The 27,402-nt window shown below is 43.9% G+C and overlaps 1 protein-coding gene and 1 long non-coding RNA gene across 3 annotated transcripts in view; one reads left to right on the top strand and one right to left on the bottom strand.

Annotated features, from left to right (window-relative positions):
* The window catches only part of Cd109 (CD109 molecule), a 108,135-nt gene extending 92,707 nt beyond the window's left edge, over window positions 1–15,428 (bottom strand). Inside the window, 2 exon segments of the mRNA NM_001108771.2 lie at window positions 13,816–13,988; window positions 15,023–15,428. Coding sequence (NP_001102241.2) covers window positions 13,816–13,988; window positions 15,023–15,093 — 244 coding nt within the window. The 5' untranslated portion in view covers window positions 15,094–15,428.
* Window positions 764–26,001, top strand: LOC148004264 (uncharacterized). 2 transcript variants are annotated; one of them, XR_015627916.1, is made up of 3 exons: window positions 764–1,194; window positions 7,393–7,507; window positions 11,037–12,809. It is a non-coding gene; the product is annotated as an uncharacterized LOC148004264 (long non-coding RNA). The 2 variants fall into 2 exon arrangements; XR_015627915.1 differs by lacking the exon at window positions 11,037–12,809 and adding an exon at window positions 25,508–26,001 and having other exon boundaries at window positions 786–1,194.
* The last annotated feature ends 1,401 nt before the right edge of the window (window positions 26,002–27,402 follow it).

The raw sequence follows: 27,402 nt of genomic DNA, 5'->3' as shown, positions 1-27,402 counted from the left end.
GTACTCAGAGGGCTGAGGCAGGAGGATCACAAGTTTGAGACCAGCCTGAGCTCAAAAATAACTAATACAAAAACGAAGCAAACATACAGGGATGAAAAACAAAAGAAAAAAAAACTTCCAGCAAACTTCTGAGGCTAGGCTATCCCACATAGTGGGCAGCAGATAATGTGACACCTGTGAAATGTACCTGATTTCTTAGACATGGAACAAAATATAGAGTGAAATAGTCAGCAATGGTTTTTATAAGGATTTTGTGTAGTCATTGAGTCTGTAATTACAAACAATAAATCATCTAGCTCATATAAAGTGTACTATCAAAATTAATTTATATAATTTATTTTACTCTTTTGTAATATAGTCCCTGGAGAATGTTCTATTATTTACATTGTTGAATTATATTTCTGTTCTACAATGGTGTCCTGGAGGGTTGAGCTCTGACATTTTTATTTAGAAACAATAAAACAGCCAACAGATCTGACAGAACTCCTTTTTTTTTTTTCTTTTTCCATTTTTATGAATCAAAGCAACTCTCCAACTATCTTCACAAGACAGAAGCCGTGGAAACTGTCTGCCTCCGAGTTTCTTCTACGGTTTACACCAATTCTAACAGCTGCGATACCACCGGGCCTCGCCATTTCAGCTCAGTGTAGGGTAGAAATTTCCGTTTCTAAGAAGGAGCTTCGTGGACAGGGGCGTTCTGAGCGAATGTTCCAATAATTCTTTTATCCTTACTTTACAAATGGAATCTGGAGCCCTGGATCACCCAAGACTCTCAACGGGCAGCCTGGCTCTAAGATCCTAGCATCAGACCAACTGTGGACGGTCTCTTGCAGTATCCTCTCTGGCAGTGCTCGCTACTGTCGGAGTTTCACCTGGCTGATCCGTTTGTGAATGCCCCTAATTCCTTAATCACAGAGGTTTTAAATCTCATCTTGCTTTCCACGTCTGTGTGGACCCTGGTACCTAAACAGGCCATTCCCAGGAGCAGGCAACCCCACGCAAGTCGGATCTCTAGCTTACAGGAGGATCAGAGAGCTGGGACACACCCTACAGTTTAGATGAAAGAACCTTTCTCCTGCAGTGGATGTGGGTGCTACAAGGCAGCAGCCATCATAAAGTCCCACACCAAAGTCAAGTATAAAAAGCCGCAGTACCGAGAGCCATGTCCCCAGCAAACCAGCCGGTTCCTGAAAGGTATCTAGTTTTCATCGCTTCGGGATAAACCTTCCGGGTTAGCTATTTTGTCAGCCCAGGGAATGGCAGAAGCAGTGTGCTTCCTTTCTACCCTGGTCTCACACACAGGCTACCTCCCACGGACATCAGATTTACAAAGACTGGGGAGGAGTAGAAATGTCAGCACTGACCGATACCCACGTGACATCGGGCAAGGAGAAAGAGGAAATCAGTTGGGATTCTGCACTAAATGAATCTCTTACACTGGCTAACTGGAGGGCAAGCATGCCGGCCATTCCAAAGAAGCTCACTAGAAATCTCATTTCACAGTAGCACTCGATTTGTTCTGTCTTGTTTTGTTTTGTTTGTTTTGGGTGTAGCTTTTAGTCAGCTCAGACCTTTGAAGGGTTTCTCGGGAGATCAAAGCTGGAGGAGTTGCACGCCTGGGTCCCACTGCAGACCTATGATGACATCTGTCACACAACCAGGAAAGAAACAGAGCCAGGAGGGAGAGCACAGGAGCAGAGATGTCTCAGCCTCCCTAGCTGTGGCTGAATCCTGCATCTCAGATAGTGTGCACATAGAACAGTTGATCTAATCACTTGTGAGTCCTCATTAAAAGGTCAAGTTTAAATATTTAACATTACTTAGTGCTATTGCTGCTGTCATCTCTGTAAGTTTAAAAATATGTCTTGGAATTTCCTAGGCACTCACTCACCAAGTCCTAGTACAGGACTTATTTGAAAGTCTAAAGATTTTACAATAACCTGGGTCACCAAACCATAAAAGTGGGGGATGGGGAAAGGAGGCAGCATAGAAGGGAAATAATAACCCCTTTCTCTGCTGTTGCTGAGGTGAGAGGAAAGCAGATAGTATTTGCAAACCTTAGGAGTATTTTCCTTTCTTTTTGATGTTGGCCAGGTTCCACTCAGACACGGGAAATGGCTGTCTCTGAAAGGTGGCTCACACTCCCGATCACTAAGGTTGCACTCCATTTTGTAAAGTCCTTATGACCGTCATGCCAGACAACTGTAGCCTCTGATCACTTTCGTACGAGACAAGAGGGAATCCATCTCAGGGCCTTCCAGACTGCTGCCTCTGCCCCTCAGCAGGAAACAACTCAAAAGAAGCCTTGTCTGTAGACTTCACACTTGGCACAGGCGGAAGAACTGGCCGTTTGGCTTACGTATGAAGTCAAGGCTATTTTTAAGTTGTGTAATGAGCATACAGAAGAACGAACCTTTCCTCAACTTTTAAAGCACACATCTGCTGCCTCACCTGACATCTGCCCTCCCCAAGTAACTCTGGAGAATCAGTGACCAAAAAGACCAGTGCACATTTGGAAATAAAACCAGGTCCAAAAATTCTCTCTATTTAAAAAAAAAAGATTTTTCTACTATGTATCTGCCCAACTTAATTTTGAGCTTTAATATCTTTGGCACCACTTTGCTATGCAGTCATGTGCAGAAAACAAACGTATGTTTATCCCCACGGTTAAATTTCTTACCTCTTTACCAGTTTATTAAATATCCTCTCATTGTGCAGAAAACTATTTTATCTCCAGATGAACTACAGAAAGATGAGCATTTCCACCTCTTTTAAACCTTCCTTTGGTCTCTTTCATGCTCTTATCTTTTTTCTTTCCCGCTTCCTCTTGCTTATAAATATTTCAATAGCTATGGGATTCACACATGTTTCATTCCATGTATATGGCTCAGTGAGGTGAGGTCAAATAGAAACCCACTTGGGTAAGATAAATTTAAACTAAGGTTCAGTAGAAATGGGAAAGCAAAGGGTTGGGGATTTAGCTCAGTGGTAGAGTGCTTGCCTAGGAAGTGCAAGGCCCTGGGTTCGGTCCCCAGCTCCGAAAAAAAGAACCAAAAAAAAAAAAAAAGAAAAGAAAAGAAATGGGAAAGCAAGAGTCGGGCAAGGCTCTTGACTTCCAGACATGCAGAGTACCTATTTTGGCAGACAGACCACACTTGGCCCACACTCTTCATGTAGTTCATGAACTAAAAATGGCTTTTCATGGGGTTGGGGATTTAGCTCAGTGGTAGAGCGCTTGCCTAGGAAGCGCAAGGCCCTGGGTTCGATCCCCAGCTCTGAAAAAAAGAACCAGAAAAAAAAAAAAAAGATGGCTTTTCATTTTCAAACAGATGGGTCAGAGGGAACAATCTTTCGCTGTTACTCAAAGACATACAGACCTTCAAGTTGCTCACTCACTTACCCATGGCTGCTTTAAAGCTACACAGTAGTATTCAGTAATAGTAATAAAGATAGAAGACTATGGTAAAACATGCATTTACCCTTTTCAGGAAAAGGCTGTCATCCCCCTGTGGTATGTGGTGTGCTGTGGGGAGACTCCCCTCTCCTTCCTTAAAGAACAAGGTTGAATGTCCACAAAAGCCAACAACAGAGAGAGGGCACGTTTGTGCTCAGAAGGAGGTGGGAGCCTCCACAGCTGCCACTGGGAAATGCCAAGAAAAAGCCAGCTAGCTGACCATCTGTGAGATGTTACTGTGTCAGGTATTGTGATCAATGCTGTAAAACAATTGAGTGAAATTAAATTTAACAATATATCTTAACCCAGTGTGTTCAAAACGCTGCCATCAATCATGTGTATATAACGTTATGAGTTTAATTCTTTTGATAGCAATATTCAAAATCCAGTATATACTTTATGGTCATAGCTCATCTCAAGTCACACAAGCCCCATTCCACATACTCAAAAACGACTTGTGAGGTGGGGCACGGTGGTACATATCTTTAATCCCAATACCCCATAGGTAGAAATATGTAAATCTCTGTGAATCTGAGGCCAAACATAGTTTTCACAGCAAGCTCTAGGCCATCCAGGGCTGCACAGTGAGACCCTGACTAAATAATAATAATAATAATAATAATAATAATAATGATGATGATGATGATGATGATGATGATGATGATCAAAATTTAATTTAAAAAACCTACTGCACATAACTAATGGCTCCCACATTCGATGGTTCAGTGCCAAAACGTTTCTCATGTAGCCCTCATGTTAGCGACACTCAGTAACCACTATTGCTGGGTGTTTCAAGAGAGTTCCGTTTCAATGTGGCTTTACAACTCCCATTTGTGCCTCCCGATAGGATGGTGTGGGCCCAGGGATTATTTCCCAAACAGTCATTGCAACGTAATCGCATAAAGTTTGGCACACAATAAGTACTCAAAACACTGAATATAGTGAATGCCATGTCTATATTCCTAAGAGATTTAGCACATATTTCAACACAGCAATGCTAAACGATTCTGTGGCTACATGTTCATGAACATAACTCCCTACCTCTGCCTGCTACAAGGAAGCTACGGCGTATTCTTAGAAGACATTCCTTACTCCAACTTCTCCACCACTCAGTCTGGCTTTTAGATTTTAATTCATGAATCATTTCCTCAAACTAAAAATCCCACAGACCTGTCCACCAGTTACCCACTGCTATTCCCCCACTAGATCTTAGAGCTATTTCACCCAGGGCCTGGCAGGCAGACTAAGGTGATGGATGGGGAGCAGCAAACACTATGTGTTTCCTCTCATACAAAGAATCTGGGACACACACACACACACACATAAACACATATATACATATATACATGTGTATATATGCATATATATATGACATGAAAGAAAGGAGACAACCAGGAGGTGTGGGAACAAAAGAAGGGAGGGGAACATGGGCAAGTACATGAGAGATATTTATGAAAATGTCATCGTGAAATACTTCATTTTGCACAAGCAATACACACTAAGAATATAAACAAAGTCAATTCCAAAACTCTCCTATGAAAAGTTAAAATAAAAAAATAAAAAAAAAAACAAGACTGGGACTCACCCCAGCCCTCCTTCAAGCTCTGTCATCTATCACTACGTTTTCATACGATTGTTATCTTGACCCAGACCAAAATAGGATGAGTCAAAAATGATGAATCAGAATTCCACCTCATACACCAACAAGCATGGTGGGAGTAAACTCATCCCATCCCCTTATGCCTCTAAAGAGGCACACTGCCATCACAAACAGCACACACACACACACACACACACACACACACACACACACACACACACGTGCGGACAGCCCAGCCCTTTTGTTCCAATGTCTCACAATCCAGTGGTGGTCCACATAGGACGCCACCAGGGAAGAGCTCAGCTTGTCCTCCTTTTTGACATTCCTCTCCCTGGCCCCACTTCCTAGAAGAAGGTAGCCAGCCCTACACCATTTAGAGGAGGGTGGTGACTGTGGCAACGTCTTCCTTAAATTCCGCTGTAACCTTGTGCTTCTCTCAGAAATTATTTCTTGCTTTACCCTTCAGTTTTCTCTCTCATCAAATGAAAAGGCACTCCGGGGCGGGAATGCACATGTGCATACCTCAGCACTCTCAGAAAAAGAGGCAGGAGGATGACAAGTTTGAGGTCAGCCTGGGCTACCCGGAGAGACTCTGTCAAAAAGAACTGGAAGAATCTTCCTGCCTGGGACTTTCTTTTCTCTCGCTCCTGGCTCTCCGGAAGGTTACTCTGTCCTCCACCTACCCGTGTCCACTCCACCCAGGCCTCCCATTCCTCATGCACACGTCTGCCCTCTCGGCCATGTTCTCTTGTGCAGCTCAGATACTCTTGATATCTTACATTCTATTAGTCTTTATGAAAACAATGCCTTAAATCTTTCCCCAGATACTATTTGAAAACCATTTATCAGATGCTTCTACCTGGCTGCCTCCCCAGACTCACTCAGAAAACGCATACAGAAACTGCAATCTGCCCCCCAAGCACTTCTCCAACTGCCACCGGGCAAGTCAGCTCATTCCTCCAGGACACCCTGCTGTCCCATCTCTAAAGTGTGGAACAGTGGTTCCCAGCAAACATCGTCTGTCAGAGCCAAGCAAGGGGTTATGAATGGGCACCTGTAGCTCTCTAAAAGGAGAAGATAACAGTGTCTCTACGCTCTTTTGGGGAGTGTAGAATTCAGTTTCTTTGTTTGTTTGGTAGAGTTTTGGTTTGGTTTGGTTTGGGGTTTTGTTTTGTTTTGTTTCATCTTGTTTTTGAGAGAGTTTCTGTATAGCCCTGGCTGTCCTAAAACTTGCTCTGTAGGTTAGGCTAGCCTCAAACCTGGAGATCCACCTGCCTCTGCCTCTGGAATACTGGGCTTAACAATGCAGGCCACCACTGCCCAGTGAGTTTGATTTCTTTTTTTTTTTAAGATTGATTTGTTTATTTCTGTATGTGAGTACCCTGCTGCTGTCTTCAGACACACCAAAAGAGGGCATCATATCCCCATTACAGATAGTTGTGAGCCACCCTGTGGTTGCTGGGAATTGAACTCAGGACATCTGGAAGAACAGTCAGTGTTCTTAATCTCTGAGACATCTCTCCAGCCCAACTTTGATTTCTTGAAACAAGGTAACCCATTGAAACTCTTGACACTGTAACCCACACTGGCCTCAAACTCTCGGCAATCCTCCTCCCTCGGCCTCCAAGCTCTATGATTTTAACTTCAAATATTCGTCTTCCGGATCCTCCAGTACTATCCTTCCTCCTACTCCTACCCTTCATTCATGCATGGGATGTTAAAGAAAAGAAGCGCCTTTGGGAACAGGAAAGCTTTAGCATTACAAAACCGACCTAACAAATTATAAGGGCTCAACAGTTACCCAGCCCAGATTCTTCCAGAATCTGCTTTCTCTTTCCACCCCAGTCCTTCCGTGAGTCATGAGGACAGTGACTCATTCAGCGTTAGGATGAGCAGTTCGTGTTTAACCTGAAGTTTCAAAAATTAGCATGTTTACCCTCAACCTCATTCAATCCCTGATTCACAGTCAAACCCCTAACCATGTCGCTTCTCTGCTAAGAATTGGGAGGTACTTGAAAAGCAAGCACAGAGATTCAGGAGGGGCCTTCCCTCAAGAGTCTGTGAGCCATCAAACCTGCTGGGGCTTGCCTCTCACTCACCAGCTTTCCAAAGCTCAGCCAAGGGGAATTTGGGAGACACTAGCAGGTCAGTGTTCTCCTCTCATGGTGCTGAGAATCAACTGTGATGACGGCAACACAGACTTAGGTACTTGGACCTTAGCCGAGTCCAAAGGGAGGCCGTAAATCTATACTTTATAAATGCAGTTCTCACCCTGAGAAACCGGGAATAGAACTTCGATCTCTGCTATTCCCTGACCAGTTCTCTCCCCTCTCCTCAGCAGGTCCATCAGGAGCGACTCTGCCTGAGCTAACAGAGGACATTGCACAGGACTCAGGTGGTTTTAAGCTTCACCAGCCTTTTGTTTTTCTTCCATATGAGAAGAATCAACATTTGTAAGTATACTTTAGGTCTTAGACATAGCTTGTGCATATGTTGTGGGAGTTTTCTAGAGGACAGAGGGAAGAACGTTGCACTCTTTGGAGAAGTAGGATCCCTTTCCAGCTTTGCCAGCAACGAGCAATTTGACTTTGGGCAGGGCCCCAGACACCAGGCTTCTCCTCAGCCACCATTTAGGTAATTGAGTTGATTTAGCTCTGATGTCCCCTTCCAAGTCCAAAACTCTACCGTGACCATAACTAAGACCAGAGAAAAGGTGGCATCCACCTTACAACTCTTTTGTTATTGTCAGGATTGTCCATTTGGTCTTGTTATGAAGCCCATGCTGGTCTCAAACTCGATCTTTTCGTTTCAGCCTTTTATATGTGCTCAAACTACAGGTGTGTATTACCAGGCTGAACTCAACTTGCAGTTCTTTAGATCCGCATGAGGTCTCATAAGATGCAAGTCTAGTCGACTGCAAGCAAACCAGAAGATGATTTAGAGCAATGGCTCTCAACTTACGGGTCCCAATACCTTCGGAGGTCAAATGACCCTTAAACATGGGTCTCCTAAGATCATCAGGAAACACAAATGTTTAGATTGTGATTCATAACAGTAGCAAAAATACAGTTGTGAAGTAGCAAGACGAATAATTTTATGGTTGGGGGACACCACAACATGAAGAACTGTACTAAAAGGTCAAGGCATCAGGAAGGTTGAGAACCACTGCTCTAGGGAAAGATAGGTACAATATATATATATATATATATATATATATATATATATATATATATATATACACACAATATATATATAGGTACAATATCCAATCTCTGCAGCCCAGACAGAACCAACCTCAGATTCAGGCCTCACCATTTACTAACTGATGTCTTTGTCAGGGAAACTGGCTATTTCCTCTTATTTCTTAGTGCCTATTTCATCCATTTGTAAAAATTAAAGTGTCCTCAGTATTATAAGCAAACAGTACTTAATGTACTAAATGCCTTCTTGTTGCCTCTTAATGACATATATGCCTTTTTATTATCTCAATTTCAGTGTCATCTCAATAAGAGATTGATAACCACCTTGGACATGAGTTATTGGTATTCTCCTCCAATAACAGTAGCTAATACTTTCTCGAACAGTTCCTGCTGAGTGCTTTAAATATTTCTTCTCAGCCTGGTGGTGGTGTGTGTCTTTAATCCCAGCACTCAGAAGGCAGAGGTATCTAGATATCTTAGTTTGAGGCCAGCTTAGTCTACAGAGCAACTTCCAGTACAGCAAGAGCTACACAGAGAAACCCTGTCTCAGATAGATAGATAGATGATAGATAGATAGATAGATAGATAGATAGATAGATAGATAGATAGATTCATTTAATTCAATAAGTATATAATCATGTAAAGTAAGAAACCATTATTTATCAGATGGTGAAACTAAAGCCTACAGTAGTATTCATGACCCACAGTCAAAGAAAACATTAGATAGAACAGCCAGTATCAGATGTGGCCCTTTCCCCCCAGTATCCACCCCTACAAATATCAACCCCACACAATAGCACAGATGTGTGAATGAAGAGCCTACATCATTTAGAAGTAGTTCCCATGTAGCTACAGGTTTAGACCGAGTTCTTCATGCAGAATCGCCTGTACGAACCTGCCCTGGGATCCTTCCACGCTCTACACTAATTAATGTTCTTTCACAAAACCTGTGGAACAGATCTTGATCTGCACAGATCGAAGGTACATTTGACAGCATTGTCTCTACCAAAGGGACCGTCCTAACAGAGCTGTGTGATTTTTTTTTTCATTTTTCAACTAATACCTCAAATTTTTAAAATTCCCATTCCTTACAATGATGGAAAATAAAAAGTCTTCCATACTCAGAAAGAGAAAACTTTTAGAGGAGAGATTTTTAATGTTTAAAATGTATTTTTATTTTACAAGAGTGTGCCTGAGTCTGTGTGTGTGCACCGCATGCATGCACACGCCCACAGAGTCCAGAAGAGGCTGTGGGATGCCCTGGACTTAGAAGTATAGAGAGTTATGAGCTGCTCAGTGTGAGTGGTGCTGGGAACGGAGCTCAGGTCCCCTGCCACAGCAGCAAGTGCTCCTAACTGCTGAGCCGTCTCTCCAGGCCCAGTGCTTTCCTTCTTAAAAAATAAAATCAACAGATGCCAGTCACTCTCGAAGAGTTAAGCACAAAAATCAAAAATCCAAGTTATCAGAGGACAAAGATATGGAAACAATTTCATCCCAGAGTTGCAATGAGAAGGCAAAGAGCGGAGGCAGGAGCATGTTTCTGAGTTCAAGGCCAGCCTGGTCTACATTTTGATCTCCAGACCAGCCAAGGATCTATAGCGAGACCCCGTCTCAAAGAGACCAAATAGAGACTCGCCAGAGATGCTCAGGCGGGGTTCCCAAATGTTTCAGTTGGCATCTTCAGTTCAGCCTTTATTTTTTCTTTTCCTTTTAATGTTTTTTAATGATTCCTGTTTTTACTTCCTTTTTTTTTTTTTTACATACATTGGTGTTTTGCTTGCATGTATGTCTGTATGAGGGTGTCAGATCCTCTGGAACTAACGTTCCAGACATGAAACTGACACACGGGTGCTGGAAATTGAACCAGGGTCCTCTGGAAGCACAGCCTGTGCCCTTCCTTACCTTCTGAGCCACCTCACCAGCCTTCCCTTCCCACCCCTAGGCTTTTTTCTTGGTTTCCAGGTTTACTTGGAACTGGTGGCAGAAAATCCTTTGGCTGAGGGAAAGGTTATCGTTTGTTATTTGAAGTAAATTTTGTTTGAAAAAAAATAGGAGACAGTTACAAAGTGTTCCAGGGGAAAGAAGGGAACAAGAAAGAAAGGCTGATTCCAAGGACACAAAGGAAAGAGAACCAAGAAGAGGAACAGGAAGGCTCACTCTTCACCCAAGAAGAGGAAGCCGAGCCTCTCCTCCTCCACACAGCACCTGCTGAGCACAGCACCTGCCGAGACCTCGAGATGTTTGATGGTGTTAGCAGAGCGACCTCTTACACATGGAAGAAAGACAAAGAACTGCATAGATGACGTTCATGAAGATGAGGAGCTGAACAACATAATTAAGGCAGAACTCCACAAAGCTTAGAAGACATTTTTTTCTTAAAGACTGCTATTCACACACATTACCAGATCACGCACCCCCATCTATGTCAAAAGAGTAAATTATTTCATGAAAATAAGCCATCCTCTTCTACCTGTAATAAGGTACATTCTTGTTTTAGGGCTTGATGGCGCATGCCTATAGGCCTAGCTCTTAGAAAGCTGAGGCAGGAGGATCGCAAGTTCAATGCTCACCTCAGCTGCACAATGACTTCAAGGCCAGTCTTGTATGGATGTGACCTATCTCAAAATACACCACACACACACACACGCCCACACAAACACACACAAACACAAATTAATTTAAACTAAAGTCCACCCAAAAATTTAAGTTAAGCAAATTGTGTAAGCCTGGCGCAGGGATTTTTCTAATCACTCAAAAGCATCCCTCTTCTTACCTCTGCTAGATGATAACTCTCTATCAAAACCAACCTTTTCGTGAGGGAATTGATGGAACCAAACAGACCGAAGATGAACTTGTTTGAACTTATCTGATGGGAAAATACAGAATGCAAATTCCATAAAGATTGAGGCCTTGCAGAAGTCTCCTTCGTCAGCAAACTGTCAGGACTGCAGAAGTCAGATAAAGCTAAGGACGTGAGGAGAAGGCAGGAACACCTTCATCCTCAAGCCTCATTTCAGGAAGGAAGCATCTGCTTGGAGAACAATAACAGCCCCCCACTGTACAGTAAGACTGTCCTTTCAAAGCGGGAGAGAGCTTCTCGCAATGTCAGCTTCAGTGACCTGATATGTCAACAGAATCAAGAGACTCCCCGTGAGAACAGCGGTATTCTCCCACTTTCTTTTTTAAAGAACTATCCCAGTCCAGGGCAGGGTCTTCCATTATAACCTTGAACATATGGGGGAGTAGCTCTCCAAAGTTAAACACAAAATCTAATAATAGCATCAAAACCAAGCCATAATTAATATGCATCCCTAATGCAGTTGCTATTTATTACAGAGGAAAGTGATAAAGACATGTGGGAAAGAGCAGAATTCTAAAATAAGAGTGTAGGCTTAGGGCGGTGGCTCGGCAGTTCAGAGAACAGGGGCCCTCAGTTCAATTCCCAGCAACCACAGGGTGGTTCGCAGCAGTCCTCAACACCGGTTCTAAAGGATCTGACCCCCTCTTCTGGGCCTCTCAGTCACTGCATATACACAGCACACATTCAAACATGCGGACAAAACACTCACATCCATAAAATAAAAATATAAATAAATCTAGAAAGTAAAATAAGAATGTATAAATGTCCAAGCAAAGCCCAAACATCTGTCCAAATCACTCACATTCCTCTGGACCTGTCCATTCCAGGAAAACTGCCGTCAAAACCATACATTCTGCTTGTATAAATAATGAAGGTGAAATTGCCTTTGGTTTGATACTCACCCCAGTGTTTCTTTCTTTTTTTTTTTTTCCGGAGCTGGGGACCGAACCCAGGGCCTTGCACTTGCTAGGCAAGCGCTCTACCACTGAGCTAAATCCCCAACCCCAACCCCAGTGTTTCTTTAGCCACTACCATAAGCAAGGGCTTGCTCATTTTTAGAAATAGTTAAGTCCAACAATACAAAGTAAGGCCTGTCCCCGTGTGTGAAAGGATGGGCCTTCTACATCTGCGTCTTTACGGCTAGCACTACCAATGTCAGCAGCTACTGTGTAACGAATGCCTAGGAGGACTACATCCTAGAAGGTTTGATAACTGCACAGATGGACAGCTGCATTACCTCCATTGTGCTGCTGAGGAATCTGACGCACAGAACAGTCAGGGGACCTCCTTAGAATCACAGTAGTTCTAAAAGCCAACGTCGTCTGCAAGCTACAGGTCTAGGAGAGATCCTATCTCAAAAATAAGGTGGATGGCTCCCAAGTAAATGATCCATGGCTTGTCCTCTTGCCTGTACATATTCATGCACACACACACACACACACACCAAACAGTCCAGACGTTAAGAACCGATCTGTATTTCCTCCCCAGGGAAATAACCTCCCTCACTTTGCTCCCATAGTGGGGATCAGCCAGCCAGAACACATATAACCCTTTCCCAGCTTAAATTTCCCTACCCGTCCAGTCAACTTCCTGTAGAGAAAGAGCGACAGATATGCATACACTTCTACCTCACTCCGTGATATCTTTCTTTTTTTTTTTTTCTATGCTGGTAAAGAATAAATTTTTATGTAAGGAATCATTGTGAAATCCATAAATAAATAAATAAATAAATAAACAAACAAACAAACAAACAGCTCAACAGTAGGGGCATTTACAACTCAGTTTCTGGTGTAAGTACACATTAGTTAACAGTGTTTGCACTTGGCCTTTTTTTTTTTTTTTTTTTGCTTTTATTGACAATGCTTAACAAGTTGCACTCACTGGATATATAAGTGTTCTTGTAATCAGAAAAAAAGGCAGAATATATGTACCCATTTTAGTGGAAAAAAGATGTTTTGTGTATTAATAGTCCCTAGGTTTAATTTTCCCTTAATAGTAGAAATATATATATATATATATATATATATATATATATATATATATATATATATATATATGATACTGCTAGGCCTAATATAACCTTGGGCCAGATTAGAACTCAAACTTGAAACAAAAGATGTTGGGTCTCTATAATTGTCTGACACTTTTTCACATGACTTCCTCCTTCCACACTCACACCACTTCTAAGCGATTGGAGTGTTTGTTTGTTTGTTTGTTTGTTTGGGGTTTTTTGTTGTTGTTCAATAAACCTGAACTACGTCCACCTTCTTTGCTTTCCACTGGCTTACTTAATAAAATCCACTGCACCCAATCACCGTGGTGTTCTGTGAGACGAGCATCTATGTCTGCCCATTCTCTGGGCAAACCCTCGCCTGTGTTTCCCAGCCTCCCTACTGTCTATATATGAGCAATGGTGGCAGGCACTGCATCCAGGTCAAGCCCGCAAACACCTCCCACGGAGGAAACTCCGGATGTTCTTCCCCTGCGGTCTGATGTGATGCAGCCAGACACGGGAGGAACCTGGCTCTTTGTCCACTTGGTGGAACACTCAGGGACAATTTCAGACTTCACAGGCGTTAGAATCAGTCAGACCTTGTGGAAGTCACTGCAAATGTGTGCGTGTCCCTTTGTTGTGTTGCTTAGGCCAGGGCTCTGTCACCATAGTCCAAGTATGGCGGTTAGACAGTGCAGCGTATCTTACCTCTGTTAAAGACTCCTTCTGCTTCCAGGACAGTGGTCGATCGGTTGGAAGCTATCTTGAGCACCCGAGCCTTTACAAGGACCTGTGGGGGGCTATTTTGCAGGAGTTCCACCCCAATAGTCATATTTGCTCCGGGTCTGATGATTCCTGGGACTGTCACCAGAAAGCGGGACCTAAAGAGTTGCCAACAAAAGAAAAACAAAGTCTTCTTACTTGCACACACCCCACTGTCATCACTCTCTGAAAGAGAGAGGGTCTCCACACTGCTCCACTCAGTAATTACAGTGAACGTGGTGCCTCTGCTGTCTAGTAAACCGGTAAAATGCTACAAAAACCATAATTCCTCAAACAGTTCATATGCACAGGAGCCAAAAGGAAAAAATAAGGCATGCAGAAGTCAGTGCAAAATGCAAGTCTCCAAGCCTCATTAGTGGTGACTTCATCTCCACGTTATTTTCTTAGGAAGCACGTGCACGAGCGCGTGTGTGTGCACACATGCACACACACACACACACACACACACACACACACACACACACCTAGATTTATGATTCATCCTGCTCAAATCTTCGTACTTAGCTATACACCCAAGGAAGAGCAGAGAAAAAAAAAATCATCTAACTGACCCGATTGATTGAAATCACCACCTGAAAATAAAATACCAGTAGTGAAATTTCCAGGTTAGGAAGCAAGAAAGGCCGGATGTGGTAATGCACGCCTAGACTCCTACCCCTCAAAAGTGAAGTAGGGCTGCCCAGGGTCCCTCGGTCTAAGCTACAAATGAACACACACACACACACACACACACACACACACACACACACGCACACGCACACGCACACGCACACGTAAAAATGATTTCTTTGCTGGAAAAAAAAACACTTAAGAAATGGAGCACTTTATACAGTCTAATTCTTGTTAATCTTCCTACAGTCTCTGTTACAGCATTCTCATCAGACTCCGGTCACCTCAGTCATACTGACAGTGTCACACAAGAAACATCCAGTTTAGAAAAAGTCTCTGAAAAAAGAGGCACAATATTGAGAAGCAACAAGTTGTGAGGCAAAAGGCAGAGCAGCGTAGACTACAGCTAGAACGACGTTCTTTGGCAAGTTGTCACAGCAGAAGGACCCTAAAGAAAGCCCCCCTGGTGGGTCCGGCACGCCGCGCATCCCCTGCTCCGGCGCCATCCAGCCCGCGCTCCTACCCGTGGGCGGCCACCGCGACCACGCACACGCTGAGAAGGTGGGCAGCGCTCAGGAGCCTCGGATTGCGCATCTCGGCGTCTGCCTGTGGGGTCTGCAGCCCGCCAAGTGCGCGCCCTGCGGGGTGTGGCTGGCCACCTCTTGCCCTGGCCTGTCCCGCTTCACACCAGGGTTTAGCAATCTGAAATGGGCGCGCCTAAAAGCAGAGGAATCTAAATTGAGACTTGATGGCTCCACCCATCCCGCTGCATCACAATGGCGCTTCTGGCTTCTCCCTAGCTAACGTCGCGCGTCCCGTGGCTGAGAAAAGCGGTCTCTACACGCGGTGGCCACAACCTGGCCCCACCTTCCCTGCTCCCAAGGGAGAACAGAGAGCGCCCACTTCCTCGGCCACCGGGAACCTGGGGTTTGTTTACTCTAGCGCTCTACCAGCGATGCCCCGAGAGAATAAACAGGCCCATCCTTGTGAGCGGCATCCCATAGCAGCTATGTGAAGTGGAAAAAAGTCAATCGTTGTCCTCCAGACGATGAGTCAGAAGTTTAGGAAAATGGCAAGCGTTCGCGTGCCGTGTGCCTACACACACACACACACACACACACACACACACACACACACACACGGGTGGGTATATATTGGTAGTTATTTACTGTATATGTATGTAAACGGGGGAGGGGAAACTTTTCTTAGGATAAAAGTTGGTGTATACTTAACTTCCTAAGAAAATGTTATGGTTTCTCTAATTTTAAAAAGGGTGCCTACCCCTGAATGTGATCCCAGCACCTAGTTTTTATTTAAAGAGAGCAGAGGGAGGGGAGGGAAAGTAGGAAGGGGGAACATGGTGGGGGAGGGGAGGTTCTGGCACAAGTTAAAAGTTAGGTGATGCCACTTGAACCTCAGAAGTGACTGCTTGGGAAAATGACTGTTTCCTTGTAATTATCGCTAAACACATTTTCTGCCGAAAGTACTCATTAGAAACCTGAGTTTGTAGCAATTTGTCAGAACCTAGTTAAGGTCCTGAGAGAAGTGTGGCACTGGGAATGAAGGTGGCCAGCATCTGTTGGTGCCCATCACTTACTGGTCACTGCCTTTCTGAACCCAGGTTTTCTGAGGCTGCCTCCCTCACACCCTACTTGGCACCACCCTTGTCTTCAGATGACTCAGTTTCACCATGGCTACCCCCATAAAAGCAAGGAACTGCCAAAGACTAGGAAAATAGGCACATTCAGTCCCTGACGACTTTAACTTTCTCGTTCCCAAAAGGTATTTTAGATAACAACGGTCTAGTTTGGAACCAAAACGCAACTGGAGAAAGATTGAATGTTTTAGCTGTCTGCTAAAATAGGGGGAAGTGGCACCTGGACTCTGTGAGTTTGGGAGCATAGAATGGCTTTCCTCCCTTCCTGTCTCGGCCTGGTTCACCCTGCTGAACGTCTGAAGATGTCCTGTCCTAAGGGCAGCCTATTGTTAGTGGTCATCTCCTGTGCAAACGGGACTTGGGTCTGGTGAGAAGCGTCTGAATGTGCCCTGGGGTGCGGCTGGCTCTTGGCACAGCTGTTATGCTAGACTCCTGGTCTCAGGGAGGAGGAGCAGGTTTGAGTGTGGGAACGAGCCAAGTTCTAAATCTGTGCTCGTCACACTCCAGTGTGTGCGAGAGTCACATCAAGATGTGGACGTTGATTCAACCGGTCGTGGGTGGAAACCGCAACTCTTCTTTCCACCCACAGACAGTAAGTAGTCCATCGAGTCTCCAGGTAGGGGCAATTAGGGGCACTCTAATGAGAAAAAAGAAAGAAAAAGAAAAAGCCCTTTGGAATAACTGGCTTACTTCCCAAAATTTGATTTCATAGGAATGGACAAGAAATGCAGTCAGGGACTCCAAAATATAACATTGCATCCCAAGATTAATAGAAAGGGTTAGAACCAACGGGGTTATTTCAGCTGTGCGGCCTTTAGTTTGCTATGACCTCCAGGTTTATGTCTTTCTCATCACAAGACACTTTTGGTAACAGACTTAGCCTCACAGATATGGAGACATTAGTCCTATTACAAGGAAGAATAGACAGAGAGAGAGAGAGAGAGAGAGAGAGAGAGAGAGAGAGAGAGAGAGAGAGGGAGGGAGGAAGAAAGAAAGAAAGAAAGAAAGAAAGAAAGAAAGAAAGAAAGAAAGAAAGAAAGAAAGAAAGGAGAAAAAAGAAAAGAGATTAGGCGCACACCTTTGATCCCAGCACTCTGGAGGCTTTGAGTTCGAGGCCAGCTTGGTCTACATATTCAGTTCCAGGACAATCAAGGTTGCACACAGAGAAACCCTGTCTTGAGGAAAATAAATAAATAAATAATTTTAGAAAAAGCTTCAGAAATTCAAAACCTTGGTGATAGAAAAATGAAAAGTTTCAGGCAGGCTTATTTATAATAGCCAGAAGCTGGAAAGAACTCAGATGCCCTTCAATAGAAGAATGGATACAGAAAATGTGATACATCTACACAGTGGAGCAATAGTCAGCTACTAAAAACAATGACTTCATGAAATTCATAGGCAAATGGATTGAACTAGAAAATATCATCCTGGGGCTGGAGATTTAGCTCAGTGGTAGAGCGCTTACCTAGGAAGCGCAAGGTCCTGGGTTTGGTCCCCAGCTCCGAAAAAAAGAACCAAAAAAAAAAAAAATCATCCTGAGTGAGGTAACCCAATCACAGAGAAACATTTAAGGTGTGCACTCACTGATAAGTGGATATTAGCCCAAAAGCTTGAATTACCGAAGATACAATCCACAGACCACATGAAGCTCAAGAAGGATGACCAAAGTATGGATGCTTCAGACCTTCTTAGAAGGGGTAACAAAAATATTCATAGGAGGGGATATGGAGGCAAAGTTTGGAGCAGAGACTGAAGGAACGGACATTCAGAGCCTGCCCTACATGTGATTTGAGATATATATATATATATATATATATATATATATATATATATATATAAACTAGATAAGATTTATGAAGCTAAGAAGTGCATGCTGACAGGAACTAGATATAGATGTCTCCTGAGAGACACAGCCAGAGCAGGTCAAATACAGAGGCAAATGCTAGCAGCAAACCACTGAACTGAGAACAGAATCCCTGTTGGAGGAATTAGAGGAAGGATTGAAAGAGCTGCAGGGGTTTGCAACTCCATAGGAAAAACAACAATATCAATCAACCAGACCCCCACCGCCCCCAGAGCTCCCAGGGACTAAACCACTACCCAAAGACTATACATGGACTGACCCAAGGCTCCAGCTGCATATGTAGCAGAGGATGGCCTTGTTGGGCACCAATGGAAGAAGAAGACCTTGGTCCTGCCAAGGTTGGACCCCCAGTGTAGGGGAATGTGGGGGGTGTTGGGGAGTGGAACACCCTTATAGAAGGAAAGAGGTATGGGATAGGGGACTTAAGTCTGGGAAACCGGGAAAGGGAATAACATTTGAAATGTAAATTAAAAATATCCAATAAAAAAAGACAGCAGACACATGTGTTTACTTCCTAAATTCTTCTATACTCATGAATTTATTAGTGGGATAATTTATTAGTTTCACACACCCCGGTGAAACTTTCCTTCCTAACTCAAGAAAAAACCACAACCCTGAGAAGCCTCTGAGCCAGTTGTGGTTTGAGTAAGACATGATTCCCCAAGTTGAGTTGAGAGGACAGAGGAAATCGCCATGCATTGCTGTGGACCCAGAACTCTGAAGAGCATCCCTCCAGCACGGTGATTAACACTCAGACATTCCTGAAAGCATGGAAACAGGCCCTGCCCCTGTACCACGCTCAGAACTGCGGTCTCCTGCCACAGCACCAACACACTTGGAAGACAGCTCCCACTAACCACTCAGGGAGTGTGACTGGAGGATGAGAGGAGCCGTCCACTTCCCAGACTCAAAGCTAAAGAGACCCCTGATTCGTAAGAGGGGAACTGTTAAAGTGAAGACAGCTCCTGCACACACTGGGCACTTCCCCATACGGGCTCAACAGCAGCATCAACCACAGGAAAGACCAGAGAGCACAGAGTCATTGGATGCGTATAACCCAGTCCCTGTTCTGAGGACCAGATCCAAGCTATCCAGTCCTGCACTTCCCCCACTTTCTGTCCTTTCTGCCCTCTGGCAGTGCTCTCACTTTGCTACATTTTAGAAACGATGTGTTGTTTATTCCCCATCATACATTTACATATGATGGGTGTGTGCATTTTTTCACTGCTGGGCAATCTTCTTTCCTTTTTATTCTTCCTCTGTTTCTTCTTTGTCAGTTCTCTCCCTTTCCGCTGTACTTTTAGTCACATTTTTACTTTCTCCTATTGTTTTCCCTCCCATCTCATACCTGTAACCCCAGTACTCAGGAGGCAGAAGCAGGCAGATCTCTGAGTTCAAGGCCACCCTGGTCTACAGAGCGATTTTCAGGTTAGCAAGAGCTACACAGAGGAAACTCTGTCTCAAAAAAAAAAAAATTACCTTTCACTTCTAGTTTTTTATTTCTCATATTTATTTAATTTTTCTTTCAAACTCCTAGAAAACTGTTTTTTTCCTTTTGTTTTCTTTGTTCTTTTCTCTCCTGTATCATAATATTCTTCTACATCCCTCCTTTTCTTTGGCCTCTCCTTTATTTCACTTCTCCTCTATTTTTCCCCTTTCCCTGCATCTTTCCTATACGTCATTCATTAACAGTTTCCACATTTTCCCTACATAATTTTTTAACTTTGTGGCATATTCGGTGTTAATTTTGCAATGTTTTATTTCATGAACATTGGTTTTAACCAATGTAGTGGTTTGAATATGCTTGGCCCAGGGAATGACACTTTTTAGAGGTGTGGCCTTGTTGGAAGAAGTGTGCCACTGTGGGTGTAGGCTTTAAGATCTTCATCCTGGGAGCTAGTCTTCCACTGGCAGCCTTCAGATGATGATGTAGAACTCAGCTCTTCCAACATCATGCCTGCCTGGATGCTGTCATGCCCCCTCCTTGATGATAATGGACTGAGCCTCTGAACCTGTAAGTCAGCTCCAATTATATGTTGTCCTTATAAGAGTTGCCTTGTTCATGGCGCCTCTTCACAGCAATGAAACCCTAGCTAAGACATCCAGTTTTAAGTAGACTTCTGTACATTTATATCTTAAACAGTTTGATTTGTTTTCTCCTTTCTGAGTTGAACTGATGATGGAGCTGTCCAAAATAATGCTGTTCAATAAGAATATAGTTATAAATCCAGAAGAGAGCTCTAGACCAACAGATGCTCAAATTGTAGTGCAGAAATACAAGGAACATAGAACACAGCAACATGGCTCCTCCAACTGACCTCAAAGGTACTAAATAGGGGGATAACGGAAAATGCAAAAGGTGACAAGTATGAAAATAGGTAACTTAGGGTATAATGCTTTGGATGAAAAATGCCCTCATAGTCTCAGCTATTTAAACAGGTCATTAGTGGTTTGGGGGAAAATGGTGCAGACCTGCAGGATGAAGGATACCTCTAGGACTTTGAGAGTTCATAACCTCAACCACTTCCATTTCATCCTCTGCTTCATGTCTGTGGTTGAAGAGGTTATTTCTCAGTTTCTTGCTCCTACCATCATGCCTGCCACTTGTTACCGTGCCCCCTGCCATGTCCTCTTGTCTGTATGAAACCATAAGTCAAAATAAACTCAGCCACTTTGGCTGCAGTGTTTGATCACAGCAACAGAGAAGTAATTGACACGCGGGGTCATGGCGGTGGCTCAGCAGGTAACGGCACTTGTAGCCTACTGACCTGAGTTCAACTCACAGGACTTGGTGGAAGAAAACTGACTCCCTCAAGTTGACCTCCAACCTCTATACACACACCATGAGACCCATGCATGTATGTGCAGACACCCATCATAAATAGAATTTTGTAAAACTTTTCAAAAAAAATGACTTCAAAGAGGATATAAACAAGCAAATGAGTCGAGGCAAAGAAACGAAAGTAGGCAGCAGCGCAGAAGAAAACGTAAAATGGGTAAGAAATTCAGCTCTGGTGACAAAGTCAACCACAGATGAGGAACACTCGGCAGGGAAAATGAAGTCCTAACAAGTTAAAATGGCAGAAGTGACGCACTGAATGAATCTAGTTCAAACACTGGGAAAGCATGGTTACTCTGGTTACTCTTCAGGACGAGGACACGGAGTCTGAAGTCACCTAGGAGACACACTTCTGGCCGTGTCCGTGCAGTGCTCTGGAGAGGTTTACCTAAAAAGGGAAGACACCTAGGTGATCGTGGCTCCATCTCACAGTCTGAGGTCCTAGAGTGAATGAAAGAGGACAAAGAAGGAAAACAAAGATTAATCTTCATCAGAATCGCCATGGTAACACACCTCTAGATGTATCTGTGAGGGTGTTCCCAGAAATCTTTAACGGAGGGGGGGGGGGGGACCCATCCTAGGTCTGGGCAGTCTCATCCCATGGGCTGGGGTCTGCTAGATAAAGGAGAAATCCAGGTGATGATGAGTGACGGAGTCAGCTACCTCCTCCCTGCCTTCATGCACCCTCCAGTGAGGTGGACTTTATCCCTTCTTAAACTATGGGATAAGATAAGCCCTCCTCCCACACACACAACTGGTTTTTGATCAACTTTTATCACAGAAATAAGAAAAGTAACTTCTCGGGCTGGAGAGATGGCTCAGCGGTTAAGAGCACCGACTGCTCTTCCAGAGGTCCTGAGTTCAATTCCCAGCAACCACATGGTGGCTCACAACCATCTGTAATGAGATCTGATGCCCTCTTCTGGTGTGTCTGAAGACAGCTACAGTGTACTCATATGCATAAAATAAATAAATAAATCTTTAAAAAAAAAAAAAAGAAAAAGAAAAGTAACTTCTCTAGCCACTCGAGCACCAACATTCTCTTCTTTCTCACCGTGGATACTAAGTGAGCCATAGCCAATGCCACTCTTTCCACATGTTTGCCCCACCTCAGCGCACATCAATGATCATAGCTCAAAGCACTCCCATCATATCAGGAATCAGGGCCTGGGGACAACTCGGTGGTTAGAGTATCAGCTGTTCTTGCAGAGGACCTGAAATCACTTTCCAGCACACACGCGCGCGTGCGCACACACCCACACACACACACACACACACACCACATGGCAGCTCACGACTGTCTTAATTCCAGCTCCAGGTGATCCGATGCCCTTTTCTGACCTCCTTGGATACCAGTCAAGCACATGTTCAAATCACATTGAGAAATAACCTGGAGTAACTATACGAAAAACAGAAAGTAAACAAGGGACCATGTGGGTGGAAGGGGCCCTGCAGGATGAGGAAGATGAGATAGGCGAAAGAAAGCCATCTTGCTATACTGCAAGCTGCCTCCAGCCTGGCCATTCTTCCCCCAGAGCGCCGGGACTGCAGGCAGGCAGCACACACCCAACAGAAACCATGGCTCTAACAGACTTTTGAAAATAACTGCTTTGTCTGGAGTCTATGGTGCATGCTTTGATCTCAGAAGGGCAGAGGCAGACATCTTCTCTCTGACTTTGTGGCCAGCCTGGTCTACAGAGGGAGTTCCAGGCCAGCGGTTGCTACATAGTCAGATCCCAGGACGGAGGTGTGTGGGGGATGGAACCTAGGAGCAATGTGCAAACCTTATTTGGCTCTATATACAAACGTAAAGGAGGAGAGCCTTTAATTTGTGAAGCAATTAAATGTGTGTCTACCGACAGGGTGTTAAATGATGTTTTAATTGTCTCGGATATGATTAATTTTAAAGGTCTTTTAACTTTCATAAATGCACAAGGAAAATAACTCTAGGCTTATTGGCTATTAAAAGATTTAAAATAGCAGAGCAGTTGTAGTGCACACCTTTTATCTCAACACTGAGGAGGCAGAGGCAGGAGGATCTCTGTGAGTTAGAGGCCAGCCTGGTCTACAGAACAAGTTCTGGGACAGCCAAGATCATATACAGAAAGAAACCCTGTCTCTAAAACAAATTTTAAATTAGCAAATTATTAGGGGCGATACAGAGCAAACCAGGCTGTACATATACATATATGTATAGATAGATGTGGGTATATGTCACTAGCAGGAACATCCATAGAGCTGCTGTGGGAAGCTGTGCAGAGCGTCAGCATATCCACGATTCCACTGAATTTACACCCACAACTGAGAAAACAAACTCACTCGCCTGTTTGCACACTCGTGTTCTTAACAGTATTGCTCAGAATCAACAAAAGTTGGAAGCAGCCCAAGGATCAATTCATGGATAAATAAAATATATTAAATACAATGGGACAGCATGTAACTTCCAAAGGGAGGGAAACTCTGATGCACGCTACAACATGGGCTAATATTACTAAATAAGCAAGTCATAAAGTGTCAATGTTTCTGAGAACATGAGCTTCCTAGAGTCGAGTTCACAGATAGAAAGTATCTGGTGGACTGGGCTATGGAGAGTAGGGATTGAGAGCTTAATGGATAGGGAAGGTGGGAGAGTGCTGCTGGGGCTGCTGGATGGTAACAGGTTGTCAGCACAGCGATGTGAACATGCTTAGAAGACTTACATGCTAACTGCTATATTTAGTATCCCTTACCACCATAGAAAATAAGTGCACAGTACCCTGAGAGCAAGGGCAGAGATGGGGGACTGTGCAGCCCCGTGTTAATGTCTAAAGCTGACTATAGGTACGGGGGGGGGGTTCACTTCAGTCTCTATTTCCTGTATGTCTGCATTTTTCAATATTGATTTTTGTACCAAAACAAAATATAAGGATATTAATGTTAATGTCTAAAGCTGACTATAGGTACGGGGGGGGGGGGTTCACTTCAGTCTCTATTTCCTGTATGTCTGCATTTTTCAATATTGATTTTTATACCAAAACAAAATATAAGGATATTAATAAGTCCAACCTACTTGTGGACAGGAAACTGGGAAAGGGAATAACATTTGAAAATGTAAATAAAGAAATATATCCAATAAAAAATAAAAAGTCCAACCTAAAAAGCGATCAATACTCAACAACAGCAAAACTATTAACCACAAATTTCAAAATTGTAACCCAGATGGCCACGTCTTAAACAAGATTAAGGTTTCATTGAAGAGAGGACCATGTGGTTAAAAAAAAAAAAAGAAATTGAACGATCTAGAAATGCCAAGAAAGAAACATCTGAGTTTAAATGGCTCCTTCCAGGATTAGAATACTGCAGGAGAGGACTACTGACTTTGAGCTGTGTTTAGTCTTTGAACTGCCTTACAGAATTCCTTGTCTTTACTGTGTGAGTTAGGCTTTCTGCATATGTAATTTCATGTTTTGAAAAAAACAGAATTTAATTTGTAAGGTGTGTATTTGTCAAAGGAAGCAGAGCCAAGACTCTGTCAACATTTTTAAACCTGGCCAACATCACCTAAGCGTCAGAATTGTCATATTGACACGAAAGAGAGTCGTGTGGATGGGAACCTTTTTTAGAGGAAGGAGGGAAGTCAGTGAGAAGAAGGACAGAAGAAGATATGAGGGGAAGAATATGAGCAAGGGACAGTGCCATACATGTATGGAAATGTCGCATGAGAGCTATCATTTCATATGTTAGCTTTTAAAAATACATGTGCATGCATGGCATGCGTGTGTGGAAGTCAGAGGGTAACTTTCAGGGGTCAGTTCTCTCCTTCCATCATGTGGGTCCCAGGGATTGAACTCAGATCACGAAGACTGTTGTAGACACCTTTAACTCGCTGAGACATCTCTCTGTGCACCCCCACCACCAATGGAAGGGGATAAGACAGGGTACTCCATGTAGCTCTGACTGTCCCAGAACTCACTGTGTAGACCAGGCTGGCCTTGAACTCACAGAGATCCATGAGCCCTCAAGCCTCTGCCTCCTGAGTGCTGGGATTCAAGGTATGTACCATCATGCCCATCCTCAATATATTTTAGCAAAAGAAAGCACTTGTCACATTGACCCAATGTTCTTCTTTGCTCTCTTGCACACATTCTAGCTGTATTGTTGTTTTGTTTTGAATTGATTTAGGTGGTTTTTGTTTTTGTTTTTTATAGTTTTTAATCTTACATTTGGTTTTTGTGAGCAGGCTGGTTTGGGGAGTTTTATGGTGTTTGTTTGTTTGTTTGTTTGTTTGTTTGTAACAGGGTCTCACTGTATAACCCTGAGTGGCTTCAACTCACCATATATTTGAGGTCTCAAATTCACAGAGATCCGCCCGCCTCTCTCTCCCAAGTTCTGGGGTTAAAGGGATGTGCTACAACAGCCTGTTGTTTTTGTGATTTGAGACAGGATGACTCAGTGTCACCTTAAAATCATCACCCTAAGTGCAGAGATTCCAGACATGTGCTACATCTACATTCTAGACTCTTGGTGTCCCTTACCTTTAACCGCATTGTCCACTTCTGATTTACGGACACAATTCTGTAAGACTATCAACTTGCCTTAGAAATGAGTAGATTGGTTACTGGAAAACTACCCATTTCCCCCCGTTTCTTGTCTGTTTCTTTTCCAACAGGGCTGGAAACTAGAATAGACAATATCTTGGCATAAATTCTGGGTGACTCGTGAAAGAAGACTCCAGGACGAGGAATGCCTGTTAAGTAGAGGAGACGCCTCAAGGCAGCCTTAACCTTTGGCTCTCTCGGTCACAGCACGGATGTCACACTAAGCAACTCAGAAACCAAAAGCCACCTCACAAGGAAGGAAAAGAAGGAAGACGGAGAACACTTACTGGATGCTTAGACTACCGAGCGTCTCCTCCTACGGTTCTGCCCTGTTCCAAATGCCCACTTCCCCCTCTGTCCACTTCTATTCAAAGGAACTCGTAGGTCAGAGCCAGACTATCAGAAGTGGACCTTGGCCACCCAAGACTCTTTTATGATTAAGCTGAGAGCCTCCTGTGTCAAAACCCACTTGCCTAGAGAGGGAAAGGTAGTCTCTCCTACTCAATCACTGTCCACAAAACATCATATATCCTTGAGGTCAGTGATTTCTCCCACGTTGAGCCAGTCTTCTTGGCACAGAAGCAATTTCCCCACCCATGCTAAGCATGTTTTATTTTAAGCATGGCTCACCCTTCCACAGACGTATTTTAGTCACCCAATTATACTGCAGTGGCTGGAACAAAATTATATTTATTTTCTTCTACTAAAATGTGTTTGCCTGCTGTACTTCTAGAAAAACACATTTGTTTCTCAAAGGGGAGTTGCATCAAGAAAAGAATAATAAGATTATATACGTTTAATTACAACCTATAGCTAGTATGTGTATAAAGCAGGTGACCGATGTATTAAAATAAAATTGGCCATTGGAGAAATGGCTCAATCAATAAAGTGCTTGCGTTGCACGCTCAAGGACCTGAGTTTGATCCTAAGAATCCACATACAGGGTTGGGGATTTAGCTCAGTGGTAGAGCGCTTGCCTAGCAAGTGCAAGGCCCTGGGTTCAGTCCCTAGCTCTGAAAAAAAGAAGAAAAAATCCACATACAAATGTCAGGTATGATAATATGCACCCTTTTGTCTTAAATATGTTTGTTTTTTTGTGGTTAGGAATGTGTGCCTGACGTAAGTACATAGATCACAAAAACTCACATCCTTCTACCGTGCAAGTCCTGGGGATTGAACTCAGGTTCTCAGGTTTGGCAACAAATGCCTCTACCCTCTGAGCCATTTCACCAGACCTGGTAATCAATCATTTATTTTTTTCTTCACTTTACATCCAGATGGCAGTAACTTCTTCCTCCTCCCTTCCTCCCCTCCTCCCCTCCTCCCCTCCTCCCCTCCTCCCCTCCTCCCCTCCTCCCCTCCTCCCCTCCTCCCCTCCTCCCCTCCTCCCCTCCTCCCCTCCTCCCAGGCACACCCTTACAAATACCTCCACCTATGACATCCCCTTCTCAGAGAAGAGGAAGCCCCCGGAACCCCCAGGTACCACCCAACCCTGGGACATCCAGACCCACTGAGACCAAACCATCACCCAAAGAGCACGCATGGGCTGGAATAGGATCCCTACACGTGTGTGGCAGAGGTGCAGCTTGATTTTCATGTGCGTCCCCTAATGATTGGAGCAATTGCCTGCCACTGGATCCCCTTTCCCCTCCTGGACTGCCTAGTGATGTGTACTTTGGGGGCTCACCGCCCAGTGAATCTAGCCTAATTGGTGAGTTCTGGCCCAACAATGAAGAGCTTTTTCTCAAAAGAGGTGAATGGCAGGCATTCCTGAAGATGACACCCAGAGTTGCCTGACCTCCACACATATGCACTCAGTGCACCCATACACATAAAAGAGTGTGTGCACCCATGCAGAATAAGAGAGGGGGGTTGGGGATTTAGCTCAGTGGTAGAGTGCTTGCCTAGGAAACGCAAGGCCCTGGGTTCGGTCCCCAGCTCCGGGAAAAAAAAAAAAAAAAGAACC

The sequence above is a fragment of the Rattus norvegicus genome, chromosome 8 (genome assembly GCF_021556685.1).
Source record: "Rattus norvegicus strain SHRSP/BbbUtx chromosome 8, alternate assembly SHRSP_T2T, whole genome shotgun sequence".
Lineage (NCBI taxonomy): Eukaryota > Metazoa > Chordata > Mammalia > Rodentia > Muridae > Rattus > Rattus norvegicus.
This window is presented reverse-complemented; position numbering and strand designations above follow the sequence as displayed.